The sequence below is a fragment of the Simochromis diagramma genome, unplaced genomic scaffold (genome assembly GCF_900408965.1).
Source record: "Simochromis diagramma unplaced genomic scaffold, fSimDia1.1 OVJJ01000430.1, whole genome shotgun sequence".
NCBI classification, from domain to species: Eukaryota; Metazoa; Chordata; class Actinopteri; order Cichliformes; family Cichlidae; genus Simochromis; species Simochromis diagramma.
The window spans coordinates 141553-154678 of record NW_024387258.1 but is presented as its reverse complement, the minus strand read 5'-3'; the positions used below and the strand labels follow the sequence as shown (position 1 = coordinate 154678).

The 13126-nt window shown below is 41.5% G+C and overlaps 1 protein-coding gene across 4 annotated transcripts in view; it reads left to right on the top strand.

The window, feature by feature from the left end:
- The window catches only part of adamts17 (ADAM metallopeptidase with thrombospondin type 1 motif, 17), a 112299-nt gene that overhangs the window by 45646 nt on the left and 53527 nt on the right, over positions 1-13126 (top strand). For all 4 annotated transcript variants that reach the window (XM_040002140.1, XM_040002141.1, XM_040002143.1 and 1 more), the window contains 3 exons: positions 1745-1902; positions 6981-7024; positions 11155-11260. In XM_040002140.1, the coding sequence (XP_039858074.1) occupies positions 1745-1902; positions 6981-7024; positions 11155-11260 (308 nt within the window). The remainder of the gene's footprint in view (positions 1-1744; positions 1903-6980; positions 7025-11154; positions 11261-13126) is intronic.

Genomic DNA, 13126 nt, shown 5'->3' with positions numbered 1-13126 from the left:
GTTTTTCGGTCCATCTGTTCTTTTATGCACATAGCTAATCCCTCTCTGGCCTCTGGTTAAGTCCAGTTTACTTCAAGAATGCTGTTATTCACCCTATACTAAAAAAAAGCCCAAACTTGACCCTTCTATTGGTCAGCTATAGACCAATCTCTGTATTACCATTTCTTACCAAGATTATTGATAAGCTAAGCTAACTGCTGCTTTAGATAAATACAGCATTCTTGATGAATTTCAATCTGAGTTCTGTAAAGGACATTCAAAGGAGAGAGCTCTTCTCAGAGTGTCTAATGATGTTTTGGTGCAAAGTGACACAGGAAATTGTTCTGTTCTCAACCACTGTATCAACCAAGCGAGATCTGGTGATACAGTGATCACCAGATCTCGCTTGACAGGTTTGGGCCAGTGTATCGGGATCTGCCTTACAACTGTTTACTTCATATCTTTCTGATTGTTCTCTTTGTGTGGCTGCTTCCAATTATAGGTCTTCCTTAAGCCATCTTAATTTTGGTGTACCTCAGGGTTCTTTTTTGGGGACCTTACTATTTCTGGTTTACATGATCCCTCTTTGGCACATTTTGAGGACTTTTAAAGAGGTCTCATATACCTGCTACACAGATGATATTCATTTATATATCCATTTTAAGCCTAATGAGGTATTGAATCTGCATGTCTTACACAAGTGCTTAGGCTTTGTAAAAGGCTGGATGGATAAAACTTTTCTTCAACTTAATCAGGAAAAGCTGAAATTCTTGATTGTGCTCCAGAAGAGCATACAACTTCAATAATGGAAACTCTTGGTCCGTTAGCCTCTTATGCCAAGTCTTCCATCAGAAACATCGGGGCAAATTTTGAGTCTGGTTTTCCCTCAGATGTTCATGTTCATACTCTGGTTAATTCATGTTTATATTAGTTACAAAATATTGTTAAGCTAAGTAATATTATCCCACAAACAGACTTGGAAACTGTTATTCATGCTTTTGTTTCTTCAAGATTGGATTACTGTACTGTAAAGCGCTATACAAATACAGGCCATTTACCATTCATCATTCACCTGCCTAAACAAAGCATCATTAGACCATCTGCAGTCTGGTCAGACTTCTAGGATCCAATGAACTTCAGCAGCGAATGAGAAACAAAGTAATTGAGATCTCTTAGTCTGGGAAAGGCTATAAAGTCAAAACATAGAACAGTGATGAACCTTCTCAGTAGTGCAGCGGTGACTTATCCAAGAGGCTACAAAAGACCCCAGAACAATATCCAAAGAACTGCAGGCCTCACTTGCCTCAGTTAAGGTTAGTGTTTATGACTCCACCATAAGAAAGAGACTGAGCAACAATGGAGTTCTAAAATGAAAAAGGAACATAAAGGCTTGTCTCAATTTTGCCGGAAAACATCTTGACGATCCCCTAAACTTTTTTGGAAATACTCTGTGGACTGATAAGATAAAATTGAACTTTTTGGAAGATGTGTGTCCCTTCTAAAACATCATGGTTATGCAGGGAAGATCCCCAAACAAGTGATCCAAGGAAGCTTCCTTACAGCAGACGGACTCACATGCTGTTCTATCCTCCTCACTGGCCATTGGGTTTTTGAGTAGGTTAACAAAGCACCTATTGGCTTCGCCTTCAGCCATTTTGTTGTGTCAAACCAACTAGCCTAATGACATAATGTTCATTGTGCATAAGTCCCAATTTTTTTTTCATTATTATCAGAATTAAATTAATTTAGTGTCTTTGTTCTCCAGGAAAAGCTAAAGGTGGGCCATCATGGAGAAAGATCTCTGGAGAGCTTCTGTCACTGGCAGCATCAAGAATTTGGTGGGCCTTGGTACCTTGGTACCAACCATGTTCCTGGTGGAAGAGATGATGTCCCTCCAGTGGACAGTGCTGTATTGGTCACCAGGTATGCAGCTATGAACTGTTTTAAAGCTTCTTAGAACTTCACTGTGAGGAAGAGAGCTGGCATGTTATTGAGTCTGACTGTTGTTCCCCGTCAGAGCAAAAACCTGAGCATTATATAAATGTGACTCTGCAGTTCCCCCACTCCCCAGGCCAGACCAGTGCCATAGAAGATGGTGAATAGAAAACTCTGTCTTGTTCTATTAGGGTCCAGTCATGTGCTGCCTGATACTTATAGGCAAATACACCAATGTCTTGGCAGCATTTATGTTTGTTTGCTCAGAGATGTGTGAGGTGCAGAATGATAAATACTGAATAACTCCCACTGAGGTGGGGTGAGACAGACAGTGAAGAAGCACGTGCTGTCTTGCCAGTACATGCAGTCAGCAGTGATGACATAATTAAACACTTTTAACCATTGGGTTTCAAATGCAGAGACCTGCAGAGATGCAATACAATTCAAGTTTGTTGGTAGCATAAAATCAACTTCTGTGAGAGATGCTGAGACATGCTTATGAGCCTTCTGAAGAACAGCTGCACAAAGAGTGTGATTACCAGCAGCCATTCATATATATACTGGTCCTCAATCATGTCGAAGTTTGAGATGTGACAGTGTTTTCTGTTTTTATAACCCTTAATGCCATGAGGTGTAAAAATAAGACATGAATCTCTGCACAGAACACATGAAATGGCCTTTCAGAGCAGGTTGCTCAGGAATGTCAGCTGCTCTGATGAGTGCGTGGCACCAGAATCTATCCTACATTCAATATCTTTGCCAGTAATAATCAAAGTATAAGTGAGAAAAGCTTCGTGTGAGTATTTTACATAAATACCAGTCAAAGAATCCTTCTGCTCTGAATGTTTAATTGTTGTCTGTATCAGTGTAGGTGTCACTTCTGATACCAAGTTGTTGTGGAAATTGAGTGCATTAAAGAGTAGGTTTTATTCTTGCAAGAAGGAGTTCAGTCAGCACAAGGCACTTTGGCGTTGTAGTGAAGAATTCAACTGAACAAAGGAACCGGGCTATACTTATATAGGGTCCCCCCTAAATCTTTATTACCCTAGTGCCTGTCAGAACGTAACTGCCCAGAGGCAGGAAGCAGGATATCGCTTCATTAAAAGAGATCCCATATACTTGCACTTCTCCGATCGACAGGGTCAAGCATAATGTTGGCACAGGAGAAAGAAAGCCGCATCTTAGTATACAAGCAACAAAATAATCTTCTAGAGTCGTAACATTGATGAATAAGCAGTTCATTTAAACAGCCGTCATGTTTGCTTTGTCCACAGTGCTGCAGTTAACTACATAAATATACAGCACAGACACATACAACCATACAACTTAGACACACTCATGTCTGATTACACCTTCCTTTCACCAGTAAACCATGCACATTCTCGCTTAGACAGTTTTTAAGTTAGCAGCTCCGTTATGAAGGATATCACAGACACTCATATTCATTTCATCAATATCAGTGGTGCCAGCGTCTGCCTCTCTAACACAAGAAACAGTCACACCACCCATTAAGAATGGAAGACTTAATACACCAGGTTGCATTTGAAGAACTTTGGACATGGTAATAAATCTGGAAAATGTTTGTTAACCAGTCAAAGCTAAATAAAGAAAAAAAAAAGATTTACTCTATTAAGGATTCGACTGGGAACCTTACTTATAACCTATTTGGTTCATTCTTCATCGATTGGATCAAAACACTATAAGGCTTCACAAATGCTTGTGCTATAACTAACCATCCTACTTCCCAAAGCTTCCAGCTACAAAGAGGCGCCAGACGAGGCCTGTCCAGTTTCCCCCTCACTTTTGTCATTTTCATTGAGCCACTAGCAGCACCAATTTGACAAAATGTTAAGTTAAAACTGAAAATACAGACCATAAAGTAAGCCTTTATGCTCATGATGTATTACTTTTCCTTGGGAACTCACAAACTTCTTATGAAGACAATCACACTTACAGAAAAGTTCTCATCCTTGAGGTTATCTCCTGATGTTTGTATGTGCAATAAATGTTAGATTTGTATTGTTGATCGTCATTTATGCTTAGAAATATTTACTCATATATGCTTAGAGTTTATAGTCGATGTCATATTGATAGGGGTCTGATCCTTAATAGTCTGCAAAGACTTTGTGTGCATACCAGCTGGTTCTGGCATTCACACCCACATCCTGGGAGCATGGGAGAGGTCTACCTGCTCTTATTGTTTCATGGTAGGATAAACGTCTATGTCTGTTTTAGGCTAAGTGCCTTTTGTTTAGATGAACTGCTGGACTTCCAGGCAGCAGGTTTAGGGAAGTCGTTTATGGGGCCACACTCTGACCACACACACACACACACACACACACACACACACACACACACACACACACACACACACACACACACACACACACACACACACACAGGCAAGGTACTCTTTGTGTGTATGTAGACGTCATATGTTAATGAACCTATGTATATATAAAAGAGCAGTGTTACGGGGGAGCGGACGAGAGCGACTGGGGTCAAGCGAAGGGACGGCGTTTGTTGGTCCCAGTTGGTCTCCCTCGTATACAAGAATCATAAAGAGCTCTGCTTGGTGTTCAATGCTTTTTGCTGTGCAGTTGAATTGTCTTGAACGTTCCAGCGAATAGGTTTAAGCTACAAACCTATCAATTTGCATGAATTTGTTTTGCTAATTTATATTAGTTATAAATTATAATATAAAGTTTTAACAGCCTTTGCCATTATACTTAAAATTCAGCTCTGTCAGAATCAGAATCAGAATCAGAGAGACAGAGACAGCAGAAACCCAAGAAAATGTGGAGTGAGGAGAAGAACCATCATGGAAGGAGAGACCACTGGCAGATAGAAAAAATGACTGACATCCAGAAGTCCTACCAATGGCTGGACAAAGCTGGACTGAACGACAGCACAGAGGCACTAATCATGGCAGCACTGGAACTAGCTCTGAGTACAAGATCCATAGAGGCTGGGGTCTATCACACCAGGCAAGACCCCAGGTGCAGGCTGTGTAAAGATGCCCCTGAGACAATCCAGCACATAACAGCAGGGTGCAAGATGCTAGCAGGCAAGGCATACATGGAACGCCATAACCAAGTGGCCGGCATAGTGTACAGGAACATCTGTGCCGAGTATGGCCCTGAAGTCCCGAGGTCAAAATGGGATTCCAGGGTGGTCAAGAATGACGGCGCTAAGATGGTGTGGGGCTTTCAGATACAGATAGACAAACTGGTGATGGCTAACCAACCAGACCTAGTATTGGTGGGCAAGCAGAAGAAGACAGCCATAGTGAAAGATGTGGCTATACTGAATGACAGTAACATCAGGAAGAAGCTGAGGAAGTACCAAGAACTCGAGAAGATGTGAAGGGTGAAGGTAACAGTGGTCCCAGTGGTAATAAGAGCACTCAACAACCCCCAAGCTGTCCTAGGAACAGCAAAGATGCTGTGCAGGAGCCTCGAGCTCCCAGGCCTCGAGGGATCGACTGCCCACAGGGGCAAGAGGGGAATTTAAAAACATATATGTTCAGTCTATTTACACTTACAGGCCAGTGGCCACTCTTTCCATTATGATGTACACATACTTGACAGGGAGGAATGCTGGTTTGAGCAGGGAGTCAAGTCACTCATGGCCATTGATCAGTGATCTTTGATCAGTGGCTATTGATCAATGGTGATGACAATTAATGATCAAGAAAATGACCTCATAGTTATTATGCAAATGTACTGTTTATAATGTTGGGGAAACCTGCATTTAGCTGAGACTGAAGAAGTATTTGATGAAATGTTTCTCCCACTGAATATGCTACGTCCAGGTGAACAGAATCAGCTTTTTAGGAGTACATATGGCACACTGTAATTCACTAGCAGGTGTCGTGGAGTCATCACCAGAGTGATGGTCTGTAGCAAGGAGCTGTACAGGTGTCTGGTTGTTTTGGTGTACTCTGTGCCTACCATAGGGGAGGAGTTGTAACAGGTTGTGTCCAGAGTGTGATGGGCCCATATCCTTATCTTGTCCTAATCTACCTATTTGGCTTCTCTCTTTGTCTTCCTCAGTATAATTTGTTAGCTTACTGGTCTATACTGCTAGCAACAAAGTTGGTTAGCTTTCACTGCTTTATTGTTTTCCCTTTATCGTGAAGTCCAGAAGAGCAACTTGCATTTACTGCAAAAACTTTTAACAACACACATCTTATGAGGTGGCTTCAATCATTTAGATTCATTTAAACCCAATCGGATATATTGTCACGGGCCACCGTTTTGTGTTATTTTGTATTGTTCTTATGTTTTTATTGTGTTTAATTCATGTGCGAGTTTTAAGTTAAGGGTTTAATTGAGTTATTTTGTATTTTGGGATTATTTATGTCTTAGCGTTATTATTAATTGCCTTGAGTTGTTGTCTGGTTTAGGTCCTGTCATGTCTCCTTAGTTATGAGTCTCTTCATATCCCCTGGTATAAGTCTGTTCATGTCTTCTGTGTGTGTGGTTTCATGTTGTCAAGCCAGTGCCATGTCTACGTCTCTCAGCGTTTCCTGTTTTGTTTTGTAGAGGTCTTGTGATGATATGTTCATGGTTTTAGTTTCACTTTCCCTGTGGGTGTCACGACGTTCGTGTGTTTCCACTTCCCCTAATTACCTCCTGTGTGTCTTTAGTCTCTGTGTGGTCATTCAGTCTTTGTAAGGATGTCTGTTCTTCTCGTCTAGTCATGTACCTCTTGTCATAGTTCTCATAGTTATCGTCATAGTTTTATAGGTTCATAGTTGTTTCCCAGTTCCACAGTCTCATCACAGCTTGTCAGTTATTTATTTTTTTCCAGTTTATGTTTAGCTTTAGTTTCACCCCACATGGATCTTGCCTTGTATTTATGTTTCTCTTGTATTAGCCCAATAAAGGCTCGCCTTTTGTTCAAGCATTTGGGTCCTCCACTCACGCTCCATACGGCCTGCCCGCTGGACCGTGACATCATTTTTCTAGCACAATCCATATTAAGTGTAAATGTACTCTACTTTAATGTTTTAACTAATCTTAGTAAATCAGTGTTGCAAATTCTTTCTTTTCTTCTTTCAGAACAGATTTCTGTGTTCACAAAGATGAGCCATGTGATACTGTGGGTGAGTACCACTCACTCACTCACTCACTCACTCACTCACTCAAGACATACTTGAACCCTCACTATAATCACAGAACTCAAAGGTTCAGCTGCAGGAAACCCTGCCACCTGCATTTCCTTTTCCCTCATACATTAAACATTTGATAAAATTGAACCATTTATTTTCATGTTTTCCTCAACTATAAAAATCTCTGAAATACATTGAGATGAATGTGGAAGATTTCTTTGTGCTTCTGTCACGTTCATTATTTCTGTTGAAGGAACATGTAATGATAGATAATAGTAAACTGTAGGACCCCAAACCTCACACTGAGTTCTTTATAATCATTTATTTCACTTTACCAGAAAAAACAAGCCTCCCTGCTTTTGTCTCTTCATACAAGAACGAGTGTCCAGTATGCAAAAGCTCTCATTTTACAATTTCAGTTGCACAGTTTATGTCATCATTATTGCTAGCATGACTGGCAAGCAAAGATCAGGCTTACAGACTTTTGAGTGACTGAAAAGTCTGACCAGAATGAGTACACTGTAAAATGTGATCGTCATGTCGTCTTCAATAAGAAGACATGATGACAATTCTGACAGTTGTCTTCATGGCAAGACAAAACATTTTGAGTTGAGTATTAATATTTCTCTGATACTGGATCTCAAAAACTAAGCATACAAACACTGTCAAAACTCTTTTTCAGAATCAGAATACTTTATTAATTAAGAAATTAATTGCTCCAATAATAAGAACAGTAACAGAAATAAATTAAATAACAGAATATATTACAAAGTTACAAAATACAATGAATATATATATATATATATATATATGTACCTGTAGTGTGCATACAGGTGTGCACACTTGTGTGCACACAGGTGTTCACAAATATACACTGTCTTCCTTGGCTGCTGCCTCTAAGCATATCATGCATTTTCGGTCTAATCTGCGCTCAGCAGCATTCAGTATTTATTATTTATTGTTACTTGTGCTTATCTAGGTTATTGCTGTGGGTTCCCTACTGTGTTGTTCTCTTTTTGCTTGTTCTTTTCTTTTTTTTCCCAACAGGTGATCTAGAAGATTTTTAGTGTCTTTTCTCCCCGACCCTCTTCCCCTGTTTTTCTTTCCTTCTGCTTCTCTTGAGGTTTTTCCCAATTTCTCTTGTCTACGTGTTTCCCTCTCCTCCCCCCCCAGTCCTATTCCGTTCTGTAATATTTTAAAAATAAAAAAAATTAATTAATTAAAATGATTATAGATTATATATTGATATAAGGCATAACATTAAGACCACTGACAGGTGAATTGAAAAAAAAAATGAATATCTGATCGACATAGCACCTGTTGGTGGGTGGGATCTATGAGGGACCCAGCTAACAGAAGCACGAAAAATGAGCACACATGAATCAAGCAAGGATTTAAGCAAGTCTGACGATAGTCAAATTGTAATAGCTAGATGAGTAGGTCAAGGGGATTTTCAAAACTGCAGCTCTTATGGGTGTTAATAGATATATCTGTCAAACAGTCGGAGGAAGGAACAATGGTGAACCAGTGACAGGGTCACGGCCAGCCCAGGTTCACTGATGTATGCATGCAGTGAAAGCTGGTCTGTGTGGTCCAATCAAACAGGCAAGCTATTACAGCTCAGATTGCCCCAGAATTGATGCTGGTTCTGATAGAAAGATGGCAAAATACAAAGTATTTGCAACACTTTGTTTGTTGCATATGTGTCTGCATAGCTGCAGAACAGTCAGAGTGCCCATGCTGACTCCTATCAACCACGATAAGCTGCTGGTGGGAAGTACAGTGTGGTCAGCCCAGAAGCCTGATGAGTCTGTTTGGCTCACTGTGCTGCCAGCTCTGGGAGCCATCACATCACTGTTTGATCAGACCCCAGTCAAAATATATCACTGATATATTTATTTAACAGCACTGTGGATCACAGGTCTTTGTCTGTGGGCTTCACAATGTTTGGGTTCTTCATTTTTTGGCCTTATGTGCATTACTATTAGGTTGCTGGTAGACTTTACTGACAGAAGGAATGTGTATACAGTGATTTAATCATTTAATATTTTAAATGTTTGCAAAATTTTTCAAAACTGCATTATTTAGGAAAGTAAGGTTCTCCAGTATATGATCTAAAAACTGCACAGTACATCACAGGAGCAGGCTTCCCATCAATAGAGGACACATACCACCAGGGTCTTCTGGAGCGCCAACAACATGTGACCTGCGTTATGGGCTACGTTAACTTCTGTGTGGATAACACCGTGCCCTCCAGGACCGTGCGGTGCTTGTCCAACAACAAACCTTGGATTACCCCAGAAATAAAAGCTGTCTTCAAGCAGAAGTGGAGGGCCTTCAAATCTGGAGACAAGAAAGGGGGTGAAAAGGGTGCAGAGAGATCTGAAAGGACTGATCGGGAATGGGAAGGAGAGCTAAAGGCAGAAGAAGGAAAACCAGCTTTGAATCAAACCAACAGGTTTGGATGAATCAAACCAACAGGTTTGATGCAGTCTTCAACATCTGCTGCAGACACACCAACTCAAACTCCTGCTGTTACACCTCTGATACCTCAGACACTTCACATCTCCTCCACTCAACCTCCTCAGCTACAGGCCAGAGGCTCTGACATCCCACCTGATGAAGACCCTGGAGCTGCTTGTCCTGGTTCAGCTTCAGCCCCTGGTGAGCTCATCACTGGACCCACTTCAGCTTGCCTACCAGCCTGGCACTGGAGTGGATGATGCCATCATTCACCTCCTACATTGTTCTCTCACCTGGAGACCGCTGGGAGCACTGTGAGCATCATGTTCAACACTAGAAAAACCAAGGAGCTGGTTGTAGACTTTCGCAGGAACAAACATCCTCCACTGAAACCACTGAACATCCAAGGCATGGACATGAAGCTGTGGACAAGCTACAGGTACCATGGTGTTCATCTGAACAATAAACTGGAGTCACAATTCAGATGCTCTTCACAGAAAAGGGCAGAGCAGGCTGTTTTGCTCTTTTGGAGTGGAGGGCCCACTCCTGAAGACCTTCTATGACTCTGTGGTGGCCTCAGCCATCTTCTATGGTGTGGTCTGCTGGGGTGGCAGCATCTCTGCTGGGGACAGGAAGACACTGAACAGGCTGATCCGAAGGGCCAGCTCTGTTCTAGGATGCCCTCTGGACCCAGTGGAGGTGGTGAGTGACAGGAGAATGGCGGCTAAGCTGTCATCCCTGTTGGACAACATCTCCCACCCCATGCAGCAGACTGTGACAGCACTGAGCAGCTCCTTCAGTGGCTACAGCACCCACGGTGTGAGACGGAGAGATTCCACAGGTCTTTCCTCCCAACTGCTGTGAGACTCCACAACAAAGACAAAGATGACCACACACATGCAGACAGACACACACACATCCAGTACACCACGGTAGCCTAGTCCTGTCTCCCTGATGTGCAATATTACCAAGTGCAATTTTTCTGAGGCAACATAGTATTTTATTCTAGTCTGTATAGTATGTTATTCTATTTTATCTCATTCTATTCTATTGTTTTTTTCTTAATTTTTGGTGCTCTTAACTTGGTACTGTCCACTCTCTGTCGTGACCAAGACAAATTTCCCACATGTGGGACTAATAAAGGTTTATCTTATCTTATCTTATCTTATCTTATCTTATCTTATCTTATCTTATCTTATCTTATCTTATCTTATGGCAATGCTGTGAAATGAGTAACGCCCTATTATTCCATATCCATGTAACCAATTTCGGCAGTCAGGGGATATGACAGATCTTTTCACATCGTGTAGTCTTAGATTTGTAGTGCATTCTTTGAATTCTGAATGTGTCACGGTGAATGAATATGATCATGCTATGGCATCAATTAAACAGGGACCTGTGACAGACACGTCTAACACAGATTGCTGTGTTGCATTAAATAAATGGGTACAAATTTACCTTTTACTAAGCTACTGAACTGACGAGACAGAAAAACTGATCCACAGTAAGCTGTTTTAGGTAAAACACTGCTTTATGACCTTTTAAACTTCATTATACTATTAAACTAACTATACTAACTTCTCAAACACTGTCAAACATTAAAACACAATCATAAGTGTAACTCATAAAACTCATTGTCATTTTACCTAACTGTATTACAGGTATTGCTTATCTGGGTGGTGTCTGCAGTGCGAAGAAGAAGTGTGTGTTAGCTGAGGACAATGGTCTCAATTTGGCTTTCACTATTGCTCATGAGCTGGGACACAAGTAGGTTCAAGTTTTAAACAATTGTATTGTAATCAATATATCCTGTTATTATCCTGCATTATCTTTTAAAAATGCTGTAAATCATAAATGGATTAATACTTCTATTGCACTTCTATAACACTTTTCTATACAAGTATCAAGTTTGATGCCCCTCAACTCTTTCTCTATCTCTATCTCATACCTAAGGTCTTGTATCTAACACTCTCCTACATACTCACGCTCCAGTGGATGCATTGGGGGAAAGTCTAGATTTAATATCTTGCCCAAGATACACATAAGATACACAGGGACTGTAAGAGCTGGGAATTGGTCCACCATCTTTTCACTAAATAAACCAACTGTCATGGTCCTGGGTCTTTTGACCCAGCGTTTTAAGTTTGAGTTTATTTTGTTCATTAGGTTATCTAAGTTCATTTGGTTATTAGACTCCTTGTGTTTTCTTCCCCTGTATTTAAGCTTCCCCTCACCCTTCGTGTTTCATGCTGCGTGTCTTATGTTATCAAGTTTGTATTATCGTGCCTAAGTGTTTCTAGTTCTTATTATTTCCCCCTCCGTTTCCAACCCTGTTAAATCTCCCCTGCTCTTCATGCGTTTCATGTCTGTGTCTTACGTTGTCAAGTTCTGGTTGTCGTGTCTAAGTCTGCATGTTTCCTGTTTTATTTTGAAAAGGGGTCTTGTGTTCTGTGCTCATGCGGTTAGTTTTACTCTTGCCTGTGCATCATTATGTTTATCCTAGTCAGCTGTTTCCTCATGTGTCTCCACTTCCCCTAATCACCTCCTGTGTATTTAAGTCCTCTGTTTTCTGTGTGTGATTGTCAGGTCGTCTGTTGTCCACGCCATGTTTCCGATGCCATGCCATGTTTCCAAGTTTCTTGTCTAGGTTTTTCTTATTGTTTGTTTAGATTCCCCAGTTTAGGTTTGTGTTAATTTTGCTTCAGTTTGCCTTGCCCTTTGTTTGTACCTTTTCTACCAGCCATATTAAACGGCTCGCCTTTTGTTAACATTTCAAGTTCTGTTCCCTGTTCCTTGGAGTCTGCGTTTTGGGTCCTTTTCTCAATTCATACAGTCTGCCCTCGCCAGATTGTGACACCAACTCTACCATTTCAGACACAACTGTTAAATGTATGCATAACAATTAAAATCATGCACAATGCATATTTTTAAGCTACAGTATGTGGGAAGTTCTTCAATTTCTCCCACACCCAGCAATGGTCGCGTCCTCAACTGGGTGCCCCACCCCGTCCAATTGGCCTACGTGCACCCATGAGCCCTGGAGACGCAGACTAGACATCCCAATGTGGGCTGACTCACCCTACACAGCAAGGTGGCCAGAGCACGCTATTTGGTTCATATACAACCATTGCAAGAGCTGCAAGTTGGACTTCTTTCCGGTGGGTGTTGGACTCCAATGCTGCCCTTGATCACTGATTCTGTTCGTAATTTTTAGTCTCGTCTCTGCCTTTCACAAACAGTGTAGTTCTGTTGGCTTCATCAGGTGGTGGCCCACTGGAGTGGTTTGCAGCAGAAATGAGAATCAGCAGCTCCACGTCTGAAGCCAAGCTCCACAGCTGTAAAAGGGTGGAGTGCCCACTCCGGCACAGGGACAAGTTGCTGCCCCAAGTGAAGGAGTTAAAGAATCTCGGGGTCTTGTTCACAAATGGTAAATGGTAAATGGCCGGTCTTTATATAGCGCTTTACTAGTCCCTAAGGACCCCAAAGCGCTTTACATATCCAGTCATCCACCCATTCACGCACACATTCACACACTGAGTGAGGGGAGAGGGTAGCGAGAGATCGACAGACGAATTGGTGTGGCGGCTGCAATGATGCGAATGCTGTAACTGTCTGTTGTCGTGAAAAAAGAGC